The 12,175-nt window shown below is 45.1% G+C and overlaps 1 protein-coding gene across 2 annotated transcripts in view; it reads left to right on the top strand.

Annotated features, from left to right (window-relative positions):
- The window catches only part of BRPF1 (bromodomain and PHD finger containing 1), a 213,325-nt gene that overhangs the window by 105,651 nt on the left and 95,499 nt on the right, over positions 1–12,175 (top strand). For both annotated transcript variants that reach the window (XM_078661854.1, XM_078661853.1), the window contains exon 7: positions 253–399. In XM_078661854.1, the coding sequence (XP_078517980.1) occupies positions 253–399 (147 nt within the window). The remainder of the gene's footprint in view (positions 1–252; positions 400–12,175) is intronic.

Genomic DNA, 12,175 nt, shown 5'->3' with positions numbered 1-12,175 from the left:
GATTGTGCAGAGCACATTATTCAAAACAAGCTGCCAAGGTAGTTGATGGTTACAGGTGGGTAGCATTTTATTTTACCTTCTTGAAATTAGTGAGTGCCTCCTTGTTTATACTGGGAGGCCTGTGTGTGGACATTCTGTTTTTCCTTAGAGGAAAGTATTGTCACTTTTTAGTGTCATTTTTTTCTGTCCATGTGAGTTGCCTACATTTATGGAAAGGAAGCCGCTCTTACTGTCTGTATGATCTTATTTCAGATCAAGGTTCAGCAGGTGGCACTGGAAGTACAGTTGACCCCTTTTCTCATCCTGCTTCGTAAAACGTTGGAGCAGCTGCAGGAAAAGGATACTAGCAACCTCTTCAACCAGCCTGTCCCTCTGTCTGAGGTAACAGAAATCTACCAAGTAAGAACCATCCTCATCATCAATTTATCCATTGCTCATTACATTGATTGTTCTGCCTTGCTTGTTGTATCTGAATTGTGAGAAATAAATAGTGAACACAAGTGCAGTGTCTAAGTATTGTGCCTTTCATCCTATTTGGAAATTACATGCTGCAGTATTGGTTGAAAATGAAATCCAGGCCTCTGGTGTGCCTCTGTAGGGTACCAGATGTCCTATGTTTACCACTGTGCAGTTTAGAGAGATGTATTTGCTAGCAGTTTTTTTAATGTATTAGAATTTGTATTTTCTTTTTTATTTTGCAATACAAGAACAGAAACATTACAGACCCAGGATTCTGTCCAGAGTTCACAATTATGCCTACATTGCTGTGCCTTTGGTATACAGTTAATACAGTAGTTTACCATCGATCCCCTCCACTCTCCTATCTGCAATCCACTTCTCCAGCAGGACCGCAGTGCTAACATTATCAGTGACATGAGTATCCAGAACTATATATTCATAATACACAAAAAAGTGCCCCTCCCGCTCCAATCATGTTCAGCTTTATCAGTCTGGATTGTAGTAGCTGTACACATTCTCCTTCTGGCACCCTGTGTGAGTCTTCATTCCTGTCGTCACCATCCCACCTCCTGTATTGAGAAAGGGCCATGGACTACGTTGTCTACAAACCTTTCATCTGTACTAGTGTGACACATCCGAAGTTCATCCTCTAATCTTCACCCGGTCAGATCTCGTTCCCAGGAGTCTATGGTCAGTACTCTTGATTTAATCCAGTTTATTGCCACCCGTCTCTTTTCAAAAACCAATCCAAACAAAACAAACCCATGCTGCATTTTCAGGTCTTTAGATGTATGTATGGTGTCTAATATGCAATGCTTCATAGTAGCGCTAATTTGTTTGTGGAAGATCACTGTCAACCCATGCACTATCTGGTGGCAGTATCTAATATTCTTGATATAGGTCCATATCATGTGCGACTCATGCTTCCCGCATCTAGGGCCCCTCGTAGATCTAGATCTATATATTTTGGACAGTTTGGGTTGTGGGTGGACATATAGGTACAGGGGAAAAGATAAAAAGTGTACCAGTGGGAAACCTGCATGGCTGAACACCTCTTTTACCAGCGAAAGAGTCACATTCAACTCCGTGTCCGTCAACTGTTCTCCTAGATCTGTCTACCACAACTCTCTCTCCTTCATGGGAGTCTTCTTTCAGAGCCTTAAACATAAGGGTTATCAACCTTCATCTCCAACAGCACGTCCGTTGCGACATCACGAGAGGGGCTCCAGGAAATTCTCGCCATGTTTCTCTAAATTTTCGAGCCAATTCCGTATACAGCAAGAATTGGACTCTCCTGATGCCAAATTCTTGTGCGTCTATGAGGATCACCCATGTATATACCACCCAGTGCGCAGCAGCAGTCAGCGATCCATTGTGTTACAGACACATTGTTTTGATGTTCCTAAAGAGTTGTAACCAAATGACGTATAGTGATCTAGAAAATAGGGGACATCACTATCTTCACCACCACCTCCCATGCGTTTAACGTTCATACTGCGTACTAGTTTTTGACGCAGTCCCTTCTTACATCAGTGTCGCCAGTAATGCCTCCCCGTGCGCCACACCACTCGAGTCCCTTCTCCCAGTTACCATCCTCATCACACTGCTAGCAGTTTCTTGACAGGCAGCCATTAACTTGGGTCTGCAATTTAAGGCCTCAGCATACCTCATTGCTAGTTCGCATGCTTGCTTACTTATAATGTAAATGTTTGTGTGGGTTGAAAGACTAACAACGCTAGCAACTACAATTATTTTCGGCCTTTGGTTTTTCTGAAACTTCATAGGTGGAGCTGAAGTGTAATTTGAAAAGTTTCATTATTGTAAGGAGGATGAGGACACCCACGGACCACACACGCAACCTGGGTTTCATCCTGGACTCCTCGCTCACCATGACCAAACAAGTCAACGCCGTATCATCCTCATGCTTCAACACCCTGCGCATGCTCCGGAATATCTTCTGCTGGATCCCCACCGAAACCAGAAAAACGATCACACAAGCTCTCGTCACCAGCCGACTGGACTACGGGAACACCCTCTACGCCGGAACAACCGCCAAACTCCAGAACCGTCTCCAGCGCATACAAAACGCCTCCGCACGACTCATCCTCAACATCCCCTGCCACAGCCACATCTCAACCCACCTGAAGAATCTTCACTGGCTCCCCGTCAGCAAAAGGATCACCTTCAGATTGCTCACCCACGCACACAAAGCACTCCACAACAGAGGCCCGGAATACCTCAACAGCCGACTCACTTTCTACACCCCCACCCGCCAGCTCCGTTCCACCATCCCACGGATCCGCAGAGCTACCACCGGAAGGTCATTCTCCTACCTAGCAGCTAAGACCTGGAACGCCCTCCCCACACACCTACGACTGAACCAGAACCACCTCAGCTTCAGGAAACACCTCAAGACCTGGCTCTTCGAGCAGTAGCAGCACCCCCCCCACCCCCACCCCCAGCGCCTTGAGACCCTAACGGGTGAGTAGCGCGCTCTACAAATTTACTGATTGATTTATTGATAGTCACAACAGCTGCAATCCTTGATAAGCAAATAGAAAAATCACAGATAACATTATCTTTTAAAAGCATTGAATCTGATAATGAAATGGCTGAGTCATCAGACAGAAAACCTTGCATCCTTAAGTCAAATGTTCCGTTTTAAGAAGTTCATACTCATGAGAAGGTTAAGCGGTAGTTATTTGAACCTACCATGGCCTTATAGCTACTAAGGTGTGCAGAAAAAGGAAGCCCCTCTATTTAGTACAAACGATCCATATAGGATGTTAAGGGACGTAATCCCCTTTTTATTTTGATTTGTTTAATTTCATTAAGTAGACTTCTCTTGCATAGCAGGGTCGAGTATGACATCACATTTAACTCTGTTCAGAGTAAAGTATATATTTTTTTTTTTAACTACACCACATTATTTTTCAGTTTTGTTTTTTTACTTTACCATTATGTATTTAATTTTCAACATTCAATAATCGTGGCATGTTGTCTAGGCTACCACATATGTTTGAAGTATATACCTGAGCTAAAATCTTCCGTGACATCTTCATTGTTTATGTAAATGCTGAATATCTCCAGCCATGTGCTAAATGCAAAGTCTTGTGTGAAAGAAACTTTTCTTTTAAAGCATTTCTCATTCCATCATGGTGGGTTGAAATACTACCCCAAGCGATTGCCAGTGGTTAGACTGTTTGCAAACCTTCTTATTTATTTATTTATTTTTGGCATTTAATATAGCGCGAACAATTGCCCGCAGGCGTCTCGGCGCTGTACTCTGCAGACTCTCCTAACTTTGGCTTCTAGACTTTAGAGATTAAACAACCATGTTTTCAGATGTTTTCTGAATGACAGAAGATTTGGGCTGGATCTAATGGATTGGGGAAGTGTATTCCATAATTTCGGAGCAGCCACCAGGAAACGTCTATCTCCCCAGTTAACTAATTTAGTACGTGGTACTACCAGATCGTTCATCTTAGCAGAACGGAGTGGCCGAGGAGGATGATATGGCGTGAGGTGGTCTCTCAGAAACTGTGGGGCTTGTTGGTGCAAGGATTTATACACAATACACAAGGTCTTGAACTTTATTCTGTTCCTTACTGGGAGCCAGTGAAGATCTCTCAAGGTGTTAGTTATTGGTTTAAATCTGGGGGCACCCGAGAAAAGCCTGGCCGCAGCGTTCTGTACTAACTGAATTTTTTTGATGACCCTGATTTGGGCATTGGCAAACAAGCCATTGCAATAGTCTAGTGCAGACAGGACAAGGGCGCTTACTAATGTCCTGCCTACAGATTCGGGGAGAAATGGCAGGATCTTTTTTACCAGGCGTAATTTGTAAAATGCCACCGAGGTCGTCTGGTTGGCATGAGCCACAAAGTTCAAGTTATCATCAAAGATGACACCTAGGTTCCTCACCTTAGAAGTTGGTTTAGGCAGGGCTCCAAAGGATAGTGGCCACCATGCCGAGGACCAACTTGGGCTCAGGTGACCGAAAGTTACCACTTCGGTTTTTTCAGAATTCAGTTTTAAGCGGCTTCCTGACATCCACCGTCCGATAGCCATCATTCCTGCCTTAAAACTCTCCGCTACTGTTTCCCCATCATTTCTGACGGTCAGAATCAACTGGGTGTCGTCCGCATATGAGGTAAGGTTCATCCCATGCGCTTTGATGGTTTTAGCGAGGTCCGACACGTAGATATTAAAAAGTGTCGGACTAAGGGATGAACCTTGAGGTACCCCACATGGCAAGGACAACTCTGTTGACTCGAATTGTCCCAAGGCGACTGCCTGAGATCTATCCGCCAGAAACGATGCCAGTAGATTCTTGGCTAGGCCCCGTACGCCCATCCCCTCGACACGGTCAACCAAAATCTTGTGGTCGACCGTGTCGAAAGCGGCCGATAGGTCTAGAAGCACCAATAGTGCTGAACCCCCTTGATCTCGGATTAGTCGGATGTCATCGCTGCTTTAATAAGCGCCGTTTCTGTTCCATGAAACTTGCGGAATCCAAATTGAGTTTCATCGAGCAGTTGGTTTTGCTCGATAAATTCCGCAAGTTGAATGTTCATGGCTTTTTCTGCCACTTTGGCTAGAAATGGGAGGTTAGCTATGGGCCTGTAGTTTTTTAACTCCGTTTTATCTAGGCCAGATTTTTTCAAGAGTGGCTTCAATAAGTTTTTTTTTAGAGAAATGGGGAAGATTCCAGTTCGGAACATTAAGTTGCAGATCTGGGTTATAACTGGAATCAATGTATCCATTAATGGGCGTAGGGTTTTCAAGGGACAAGGGTCCAGTGCTGAGCCGGATTTAATGGAATTGATGATATCCTGGGTTTGATTTTCTGAGATTTCCGCAAACTGCGAAAACGTTTTATTAGTATGTGGCCTAATTATATCATCATGGTTTTGTTTATCAGAGGAGGTAAATGAAGAGAAGATATAATTTACTTTAGTAAAAAAGTAGGAGGCTATTGCGTCACAAAAACTTTGTGAAACTGGGGGATTCAGATTAGGAGTTCCTCCTGCAAGTTGTTTGGTTATATCATAGAGCTTTTTATTAGAGTTATTGCAGCTCTCAATTTGCTCCTTGTAATATTTTTTTTGGCTTCCATGATCAGAAGTTTATACTGAGTTAAAAGCTTCTTGTACCTATCTTTGCTTTCCTCATCATAATTTTTCCTCCAATTCCTTTCTTTATTTCTACAAAGCTGTTTATGTATTCTGAGTTCCTCTGTATATCAGGGTGCTGAAGGAGAATTTCTGTTTTTAGACATTTGCTTGATTGGTACTAGTTTATTGGTGGCATGGACCAGCCAGTCTTGGTATTGTTTTGTTGCGGTCTGTGGCTCAGTAGACAAAATGGGTTTAGAATTATCAAGTGATACTCGGAGATTAGGAATGCTGATGTCTTTGCATACTTTGAAAGATTCCTGTCTCAAGGGGGGAGGTTTAGGAAAGGGTACCTCGCTAATTTTTATAGTGCCTAGTATCAAGTGATGGTCTGTCCAAGTCATAGGGAGGACGTCGGTTATTGATAGATTTTGTAAATTGGTAAATATACCATCTAAAGTATGCCCTGCATTATGGGTAGGTCCCATCACCAACTGTGATAGGCCACAAACCTCCATTTCTGACTGAAGGGCCATGGTGTCTTTATCTTCAGAACTGTCTAGGTGGAAGTTATAATCTCCTAACAGTGTTATTGATTTCTCGGTTGCAAGGGATTCTAAGATAGTGGCAATTTCTATAAGAAATCCCGACCGAGTCTCGGGTCGTCTATATAATAGAATGCCTCTGAAGTTATAAGTAGGGGACAGGTAAATATCGTATTGAAACGCCTCACATGTCGTGGTAGGTATTGTCGTGGTGCGTATTTTAAAAGTGTCCGGGCTATTATAGCTATTCCACCTCCTCTTTTGCCTATTCTGTCCTGTCTGTAGGCTTTAAATCCTTTTGGAACGGCTATCACAAGATCCGGATCCGATGTTTTATCCATCGATATTAGCCTCGATATTATCAGTGAGGGCAAACCGATCTGCACTCTTCACGGCGTTTACCATCCACCCGGCGACAACCTTACCTTCTCCCAACAAATCATGGATATGATCTCAACCAACTCCGGGCGACAACTCACACAAATATACCTTGGTGACTTCAACCTCCACTGGAACGATCATAATGATGCGGTGGTAAAAGGTCTGAAGAATTTCCTTAACGCCCTTGACCTCACTCAAATTTGCAACAGTCCGACACACGAGAAAGGCTCTACCCTCGACCTTATCATCTCCAAAGAGGCCTCTATCCAACTCTAATCTATCCAACCCTGTGACTGGTCAGACCATCATATTATCACATTCTTCATCAATGAAAAAGTTAAATTTAACCCTGTTCAATCCGCCAGGCCCAAAGTCTGGAAAAGAGACATGAAAAAACTAAACTCAAACTCTCTGCCCCCCAACAGCTGCAACTTACTGCTTCCTCCTACTGGCGTTAAGGACGTCCAATCCTTGACTGATCACTATCTTAACACTATGACCTCAATAATTAATGAAGTCGCACCCTTGCAGCTAAAAAAAAGCCTCTGCAAAAATTTCCAATCCCTGGTACCACGGGAGTCTCAATGACGATAGACGCGCCATGCGAATGGCAGAGCGCACCTGGAGATCAGCTCCCTCTGCACTGAACCTAAAAACCCTGAAGAAAAAGAGAAATGCCTACTTCAGGAAAATAAAACGCTCAAAATCAGACTTCTTCAGCCATCAGCTCGACCAAGCCAAAAATCGTCCGAGAAAGCTGTTTGAGCTTATCCGAACACAATCCAAAGAACAACCCCAACCTCTCAACACTATGTGCGAAGCTCCCTCCTGCGAAGACTTCGCCTCTTTCTTTAACCAAAAAACTGACAACATAAAGAATGATCTCCTCATGGACGCAAGCCTCTATCCCAAAACCCACTGCATAGCACCCACTAAACCAAAAAACAATGCCACTTGGTCAACCTTTGTCACCTACACGGAAGAAGAAATTGGCAGACTGCTCAGCACTCTGAAACCATCCAATCACCTCACGGACCCCCTTCCTGCTAACGCTGTTAAAGTCCTTACCCCGTCGCTCCAACCACTCTGGACTAAAATCCTTAACAGCTCACTTCAACAAGGAACCATTCCCGACTCCCTCAAAGTTGGACAAGTCACACCCTTGCTAAAGAAACCTACAGCCGACCCCTCTGACCTAAACAACTACCGTCCCATTACCAACATTCCGACTCTTGCCAAACTGCTGGAAAAATGCGCACAAATACAATTGACTAAACACATTACTCAGTTTGATCTCCTCAACTCTCATCAATCAGGCTTCCGAGCAAATCACAGTACTGAAACTGCTATGACTCACATAATTGACGACGCCCTTCAAATCCTAGATCATAACGATACCTGCCTCCTCATCCTCCTTGATCTCTCCTCCGCATTTGACACCGTCAAACATGAGAATTTACTCGAACTATTAAACACAAGAATGGGCCTATCTGTAACTGTGCTCAAATGGTTCACGTCCTTTCTGCATAACAGGTCGCAGAAATTCAAGAGCAACAACTTGATGTCCGCGCCAAGACCTGCATCGCTAGGCGTACCACAAGGATCCTCCCTATCCCCAACTTTGTTCAACCTAGTTATGGAACCTCTCACCACCTTGCTACAAGAATCCAATGTACACTTCCACATGTATGCTGATGACACCCAACTTTATCTCAAACTACAATCACCCAAAGACATCACGCTCTTGAACTCAACGATCAGAAGCACCCAATCCTGGCTGGCCGCTAATCATCTCAAACTCAATGCCCTTAAAACAGAGTTCCTTCTGATTTCACCTCCCGCAAAGATCACTACCGCACAAATGTGGCTTAAACACCTAACGGCACTCAATGTTCAACCCACCATCGTGGACTCAGCGAAATCTTTGGGCATAACACTTGACACCAATCTCAGCATGCAGGAACACATCAACAAAGCAACTAAGGGAGCGAACTACCAAATCAACACCCTTAGGAAACTTAAACCCTTCCTGCCAGCCAAAGACTTCCAAACTGCTGTACAATCACTAGTCATACCTCGAATAGAATATGGCAGCACCGCCCTCTGCGGTCTCCCCCTAGCTACTACGGCACCCATAAGAGCCTCTTTAAACGCTGCAGCGAGACTTATCACTGGATCAAAAAAACACTCACACATTTCCCCTGACTTCAAATCCCTGAACTGGCTGCCTTTTGAAGCCAGAATACACCTGAAAATTGCTTGTTTGGCGCACAAGGCTGTCCACCTGAGCTCACCTAGATACCTCGCTCAGAAGCTGACGATTTCTGGAGGCTCCAGAAACACTAGAGGCACAAACAATCTTTTGCTAAAGCCTAAAAGATTCCGCAAGGAAAAAACGTATAAACGCTCTTTCTCAGGAATGGCTCCCAGGATTTGGAACTCACTCCCCCCTGAAACCAGGCTCATCCCATCTACCATACTTTTCAAGAAAGAAGTAAAAGCGATCCTCATGGCTAAATACACTTGAACCACTACTGGGGATCAACTTCAAAGACTCGATACTGATCTGTACTACTTGTTCGAACCCTTTGCATTTTTGTTCGACTTTGAAATTGTCGTACTTGATTGTTTATGATATCACCTCACTGTACTTTTAACACTATTGATGTATCTATGTATATATGCTCCCCTCCTCTGTAAAGCGCTCTGATATCTGCGAAGATCTTGTTCGCGCTATATAAAACTTTCAAAATAAATAAAAATAAAATCCAGGTCTCTTGTCAGGAACATTATATCAATATTCCTGTCTAATATTAGATCAGCCATTTCTTGCCTATGTTTAGCCAAGGAGCGAACATTAATAAGAGCAATAATGGGTTTTTGTATTGTCTGATTTTGAATGTCGCTTCCCATCGGTTTGTTTAGGAGGGGATGGCAGCTTGACAGTGTTTGCAGTTTAAAATAGTGGTAGACGATAAGGAGTCCAAACTGTGTCTGATACATCCTTCCTTTGGTTGTGGACACAAATCGATTAGCATAGAGTGTGTATAGGGTGGGAGGCGGATGAGCTTGGCAGAGCCAGGGGGGGTGGCCCTAGGCCCGTGTCCGGCGCGGACGGGCGCAGACGGTCTTGCGTTTGGCGCGCCGCCGGCGCGCCCGCTGCGCCCGCCCGCTGCGCGGACGGAATAACCCCATTATTTTATATCCTGCCGAGGAGGGTGGGAGGCGTCCTGCCACTGGACCGCCAACCCTTTCTCCCTCCAAGATGGCGCCCCTGTCCCGCGTCGTCAGCCCGCAATCGGCCACGCCGGGATGAGGGGGTGAGTGAAGCACGCCTCGGTGCAAAGTAAATCTTGCACTCGAGAGGACTGATTGTGCACAGGTAATTTAAAATTGCAACCATTAAAATATTTACAACACTTTAAAATTACCGCAATATCAGCGCGCTTCTGGCAAAAGGGACAGATAGTAGAACCCCCGGCTTTCCGCCTCAGGGGAGAGTAACACGTACACTGAGCTTAAGGACACGGCTCCTTAAGTATCCGGGAGGGCGGGAGGCGTCCTGCCACTGGACTGCCAACCCTTTCTCCCTCCAAGATGGCGCCCCTGTCCCGCGTCGTCAGCCCGCAATCTGCCACGCCGGGATGAGGGGGTGAGTGAAGCACGCCTCGGTGCAAAGTAAATCTTGCACTCGAGAGGACTGATTGTGCACAGGTAATTTAAAATTGCAACCATTAAAATATTTACAACACTTTAAAATTACCGCAATATCAGCGCGCTTCTGGCAAAAGGGACAGATAGTAGAACCCCCGGCTTTCCGCCTCAGGGGAGAGTAACACGTACCTGTCAGTTTAAAACTTTTGTTACCCATAAGAAAATTGCTTTTGACTCCCAATGGGCAGTATTCTTCCTAAAACTAATAAATCTTCCATGAGGGATTTAGGCTCCCCACGTACGCCAAGGAAGCACAGATGAGTCTCCTTCACTTTTCATTCACGCTCAGATGATGGGAGACCAAAGTTGTCCTATGCTCCTATATCTCACGCTGGCTCACCTTCAAGAGGCTCCTAGATGGACGATATCACCATCTTCAGTGTCAGATCTAAACATATCTACAGAAAAACCACAAACATTGATGTCCATCATAATGGAGACTCGTTAACCCCAAGCATCTCCAAGACCTCTATTACCTCGTACCAGTCTTACTGGAATTGTCAGAGAAATTCTTCACACCAACCACAGTGAAAGAAATTCCCTGTCTGATAAAGGAGTACAAGACACTTCGACCGGACCTTGAGTTCGTAAAAGCAGATCCAAAGCCAGATGCTGTTATTGCAGTGATAAAAAACAGACCTGACCCTGTCCCTGAAAAATCAGCTCCTCCTGACAGGGAAAATAATAGGTGGGGAGCCTACCTAGGACCTCTGTGTGGGCCATGTGTTTTGTTCAAGGAAGGAGCATCAGCATCACATCAGTTTCTTGGAACACAGAGTAATCCACACGGCTCTTGATGCCTTCCAACTATTTCTGATGTTGAACAACATTATCATTCAAGCAGACAACACAATATCAGTCCATAATTCAGCAAACACGGAGGCACAAGATAGAAATAGAGACGCAGAAGAGCTGGACGTGGGGCCTGTCAGTAAATTTAGTTCACTTGCCCGGAATTCTAACCTGACGAGGAGATTTCATAAGCAGGTGTTACGAAGAAAGCCACAAATGGATTCTAGACAGTGGTGTTCTACAAAGAATCTTTGAAGAGTTGGGCTGTCCAAAAATTGTTTTTGCATCTCAGAATAAATCATGCTAAGACTTTGCTTCCAGGTTCGTGTTCTCTGGGCCACTCCCTTTTGATGAAGTTGTCAAAGATATTATTCTACTCCTTTCCTCTAATTCCATTAATACTAAAGGTAGTCTTAAAACTCCAGAATTGTCAGGCAACAATAAGTTCGAGGCATGTGGGCTGCTGAATTCATATCTATAGCATAGATCGCCGCCTAGTGTTGGGTCCGGATGATTGCACATTGTTGTCCTGGAAGAGTCTTCGAAGTATCACGAGATAGGTGGCTCCTCCCCTGGACTACAGTGCGCATGGGCATCGACTCCATCCCCAGATTGTTTTTTTCCGCCATTGGGTTCGGGTGTATATTCGATATCTCCAGTTCGGAATCGATATAGACTTTTCTTAAGGCCCGAAGGCCTTTTCCTATAGCGTCGGTATTGTCTTGCGTTCGGTGCCCAGCTCTGTTCCGGTTCAGTTCCCGAGTCGGACGTCCAGAAGAGTCGCGTGGCTCTTCGGTGCTCGAGGCCCAGTCAACGCAACCAGACTTTCGACGACATCATGGAACGGAGCCCGTTCAAGAAATGTCCCGTGTGCGGATCGAAGTATCCCCACATCGACGTCCACCCGGTGTGCAACAAGTGCCTCTCGCCGGATCACGATGAAGTCAACTGTATGGCTTGTTCCCGTTTTCGATCCAAGAAGACGATTCGACTTCGGCGCGTGGCGCGCCAGGAGGCCCAGCAGTCGGCCCCGGCACCGGTGGACATCTTCGAGAGGGAAGAAGCAGACGAGCCAGAAGAACAAGTGCCGATTTCAACTCCAGCGGAGGAGATCGACTACAACTACGGCGCAGACGTCGAAATGCTCGATACAGAAGAAGTCGTCGA

This window comes from Lissotriton helveticus, chromosome 9, assembly GCF_964261635.1.
Source record: "Lissotriton helveticus chromosome 9, aLisHel1.1, whole genome shotgun sequence".
Lineage (NCBI taxonomy): Eukaryota > Metazoa > Chordata > Amphibia > Caudata > Salamandridae > Lissotriton > Lissotriton helveticus.
This window is presented reverse-complemented; position numbering and strand designations above follow the sequence as displayed.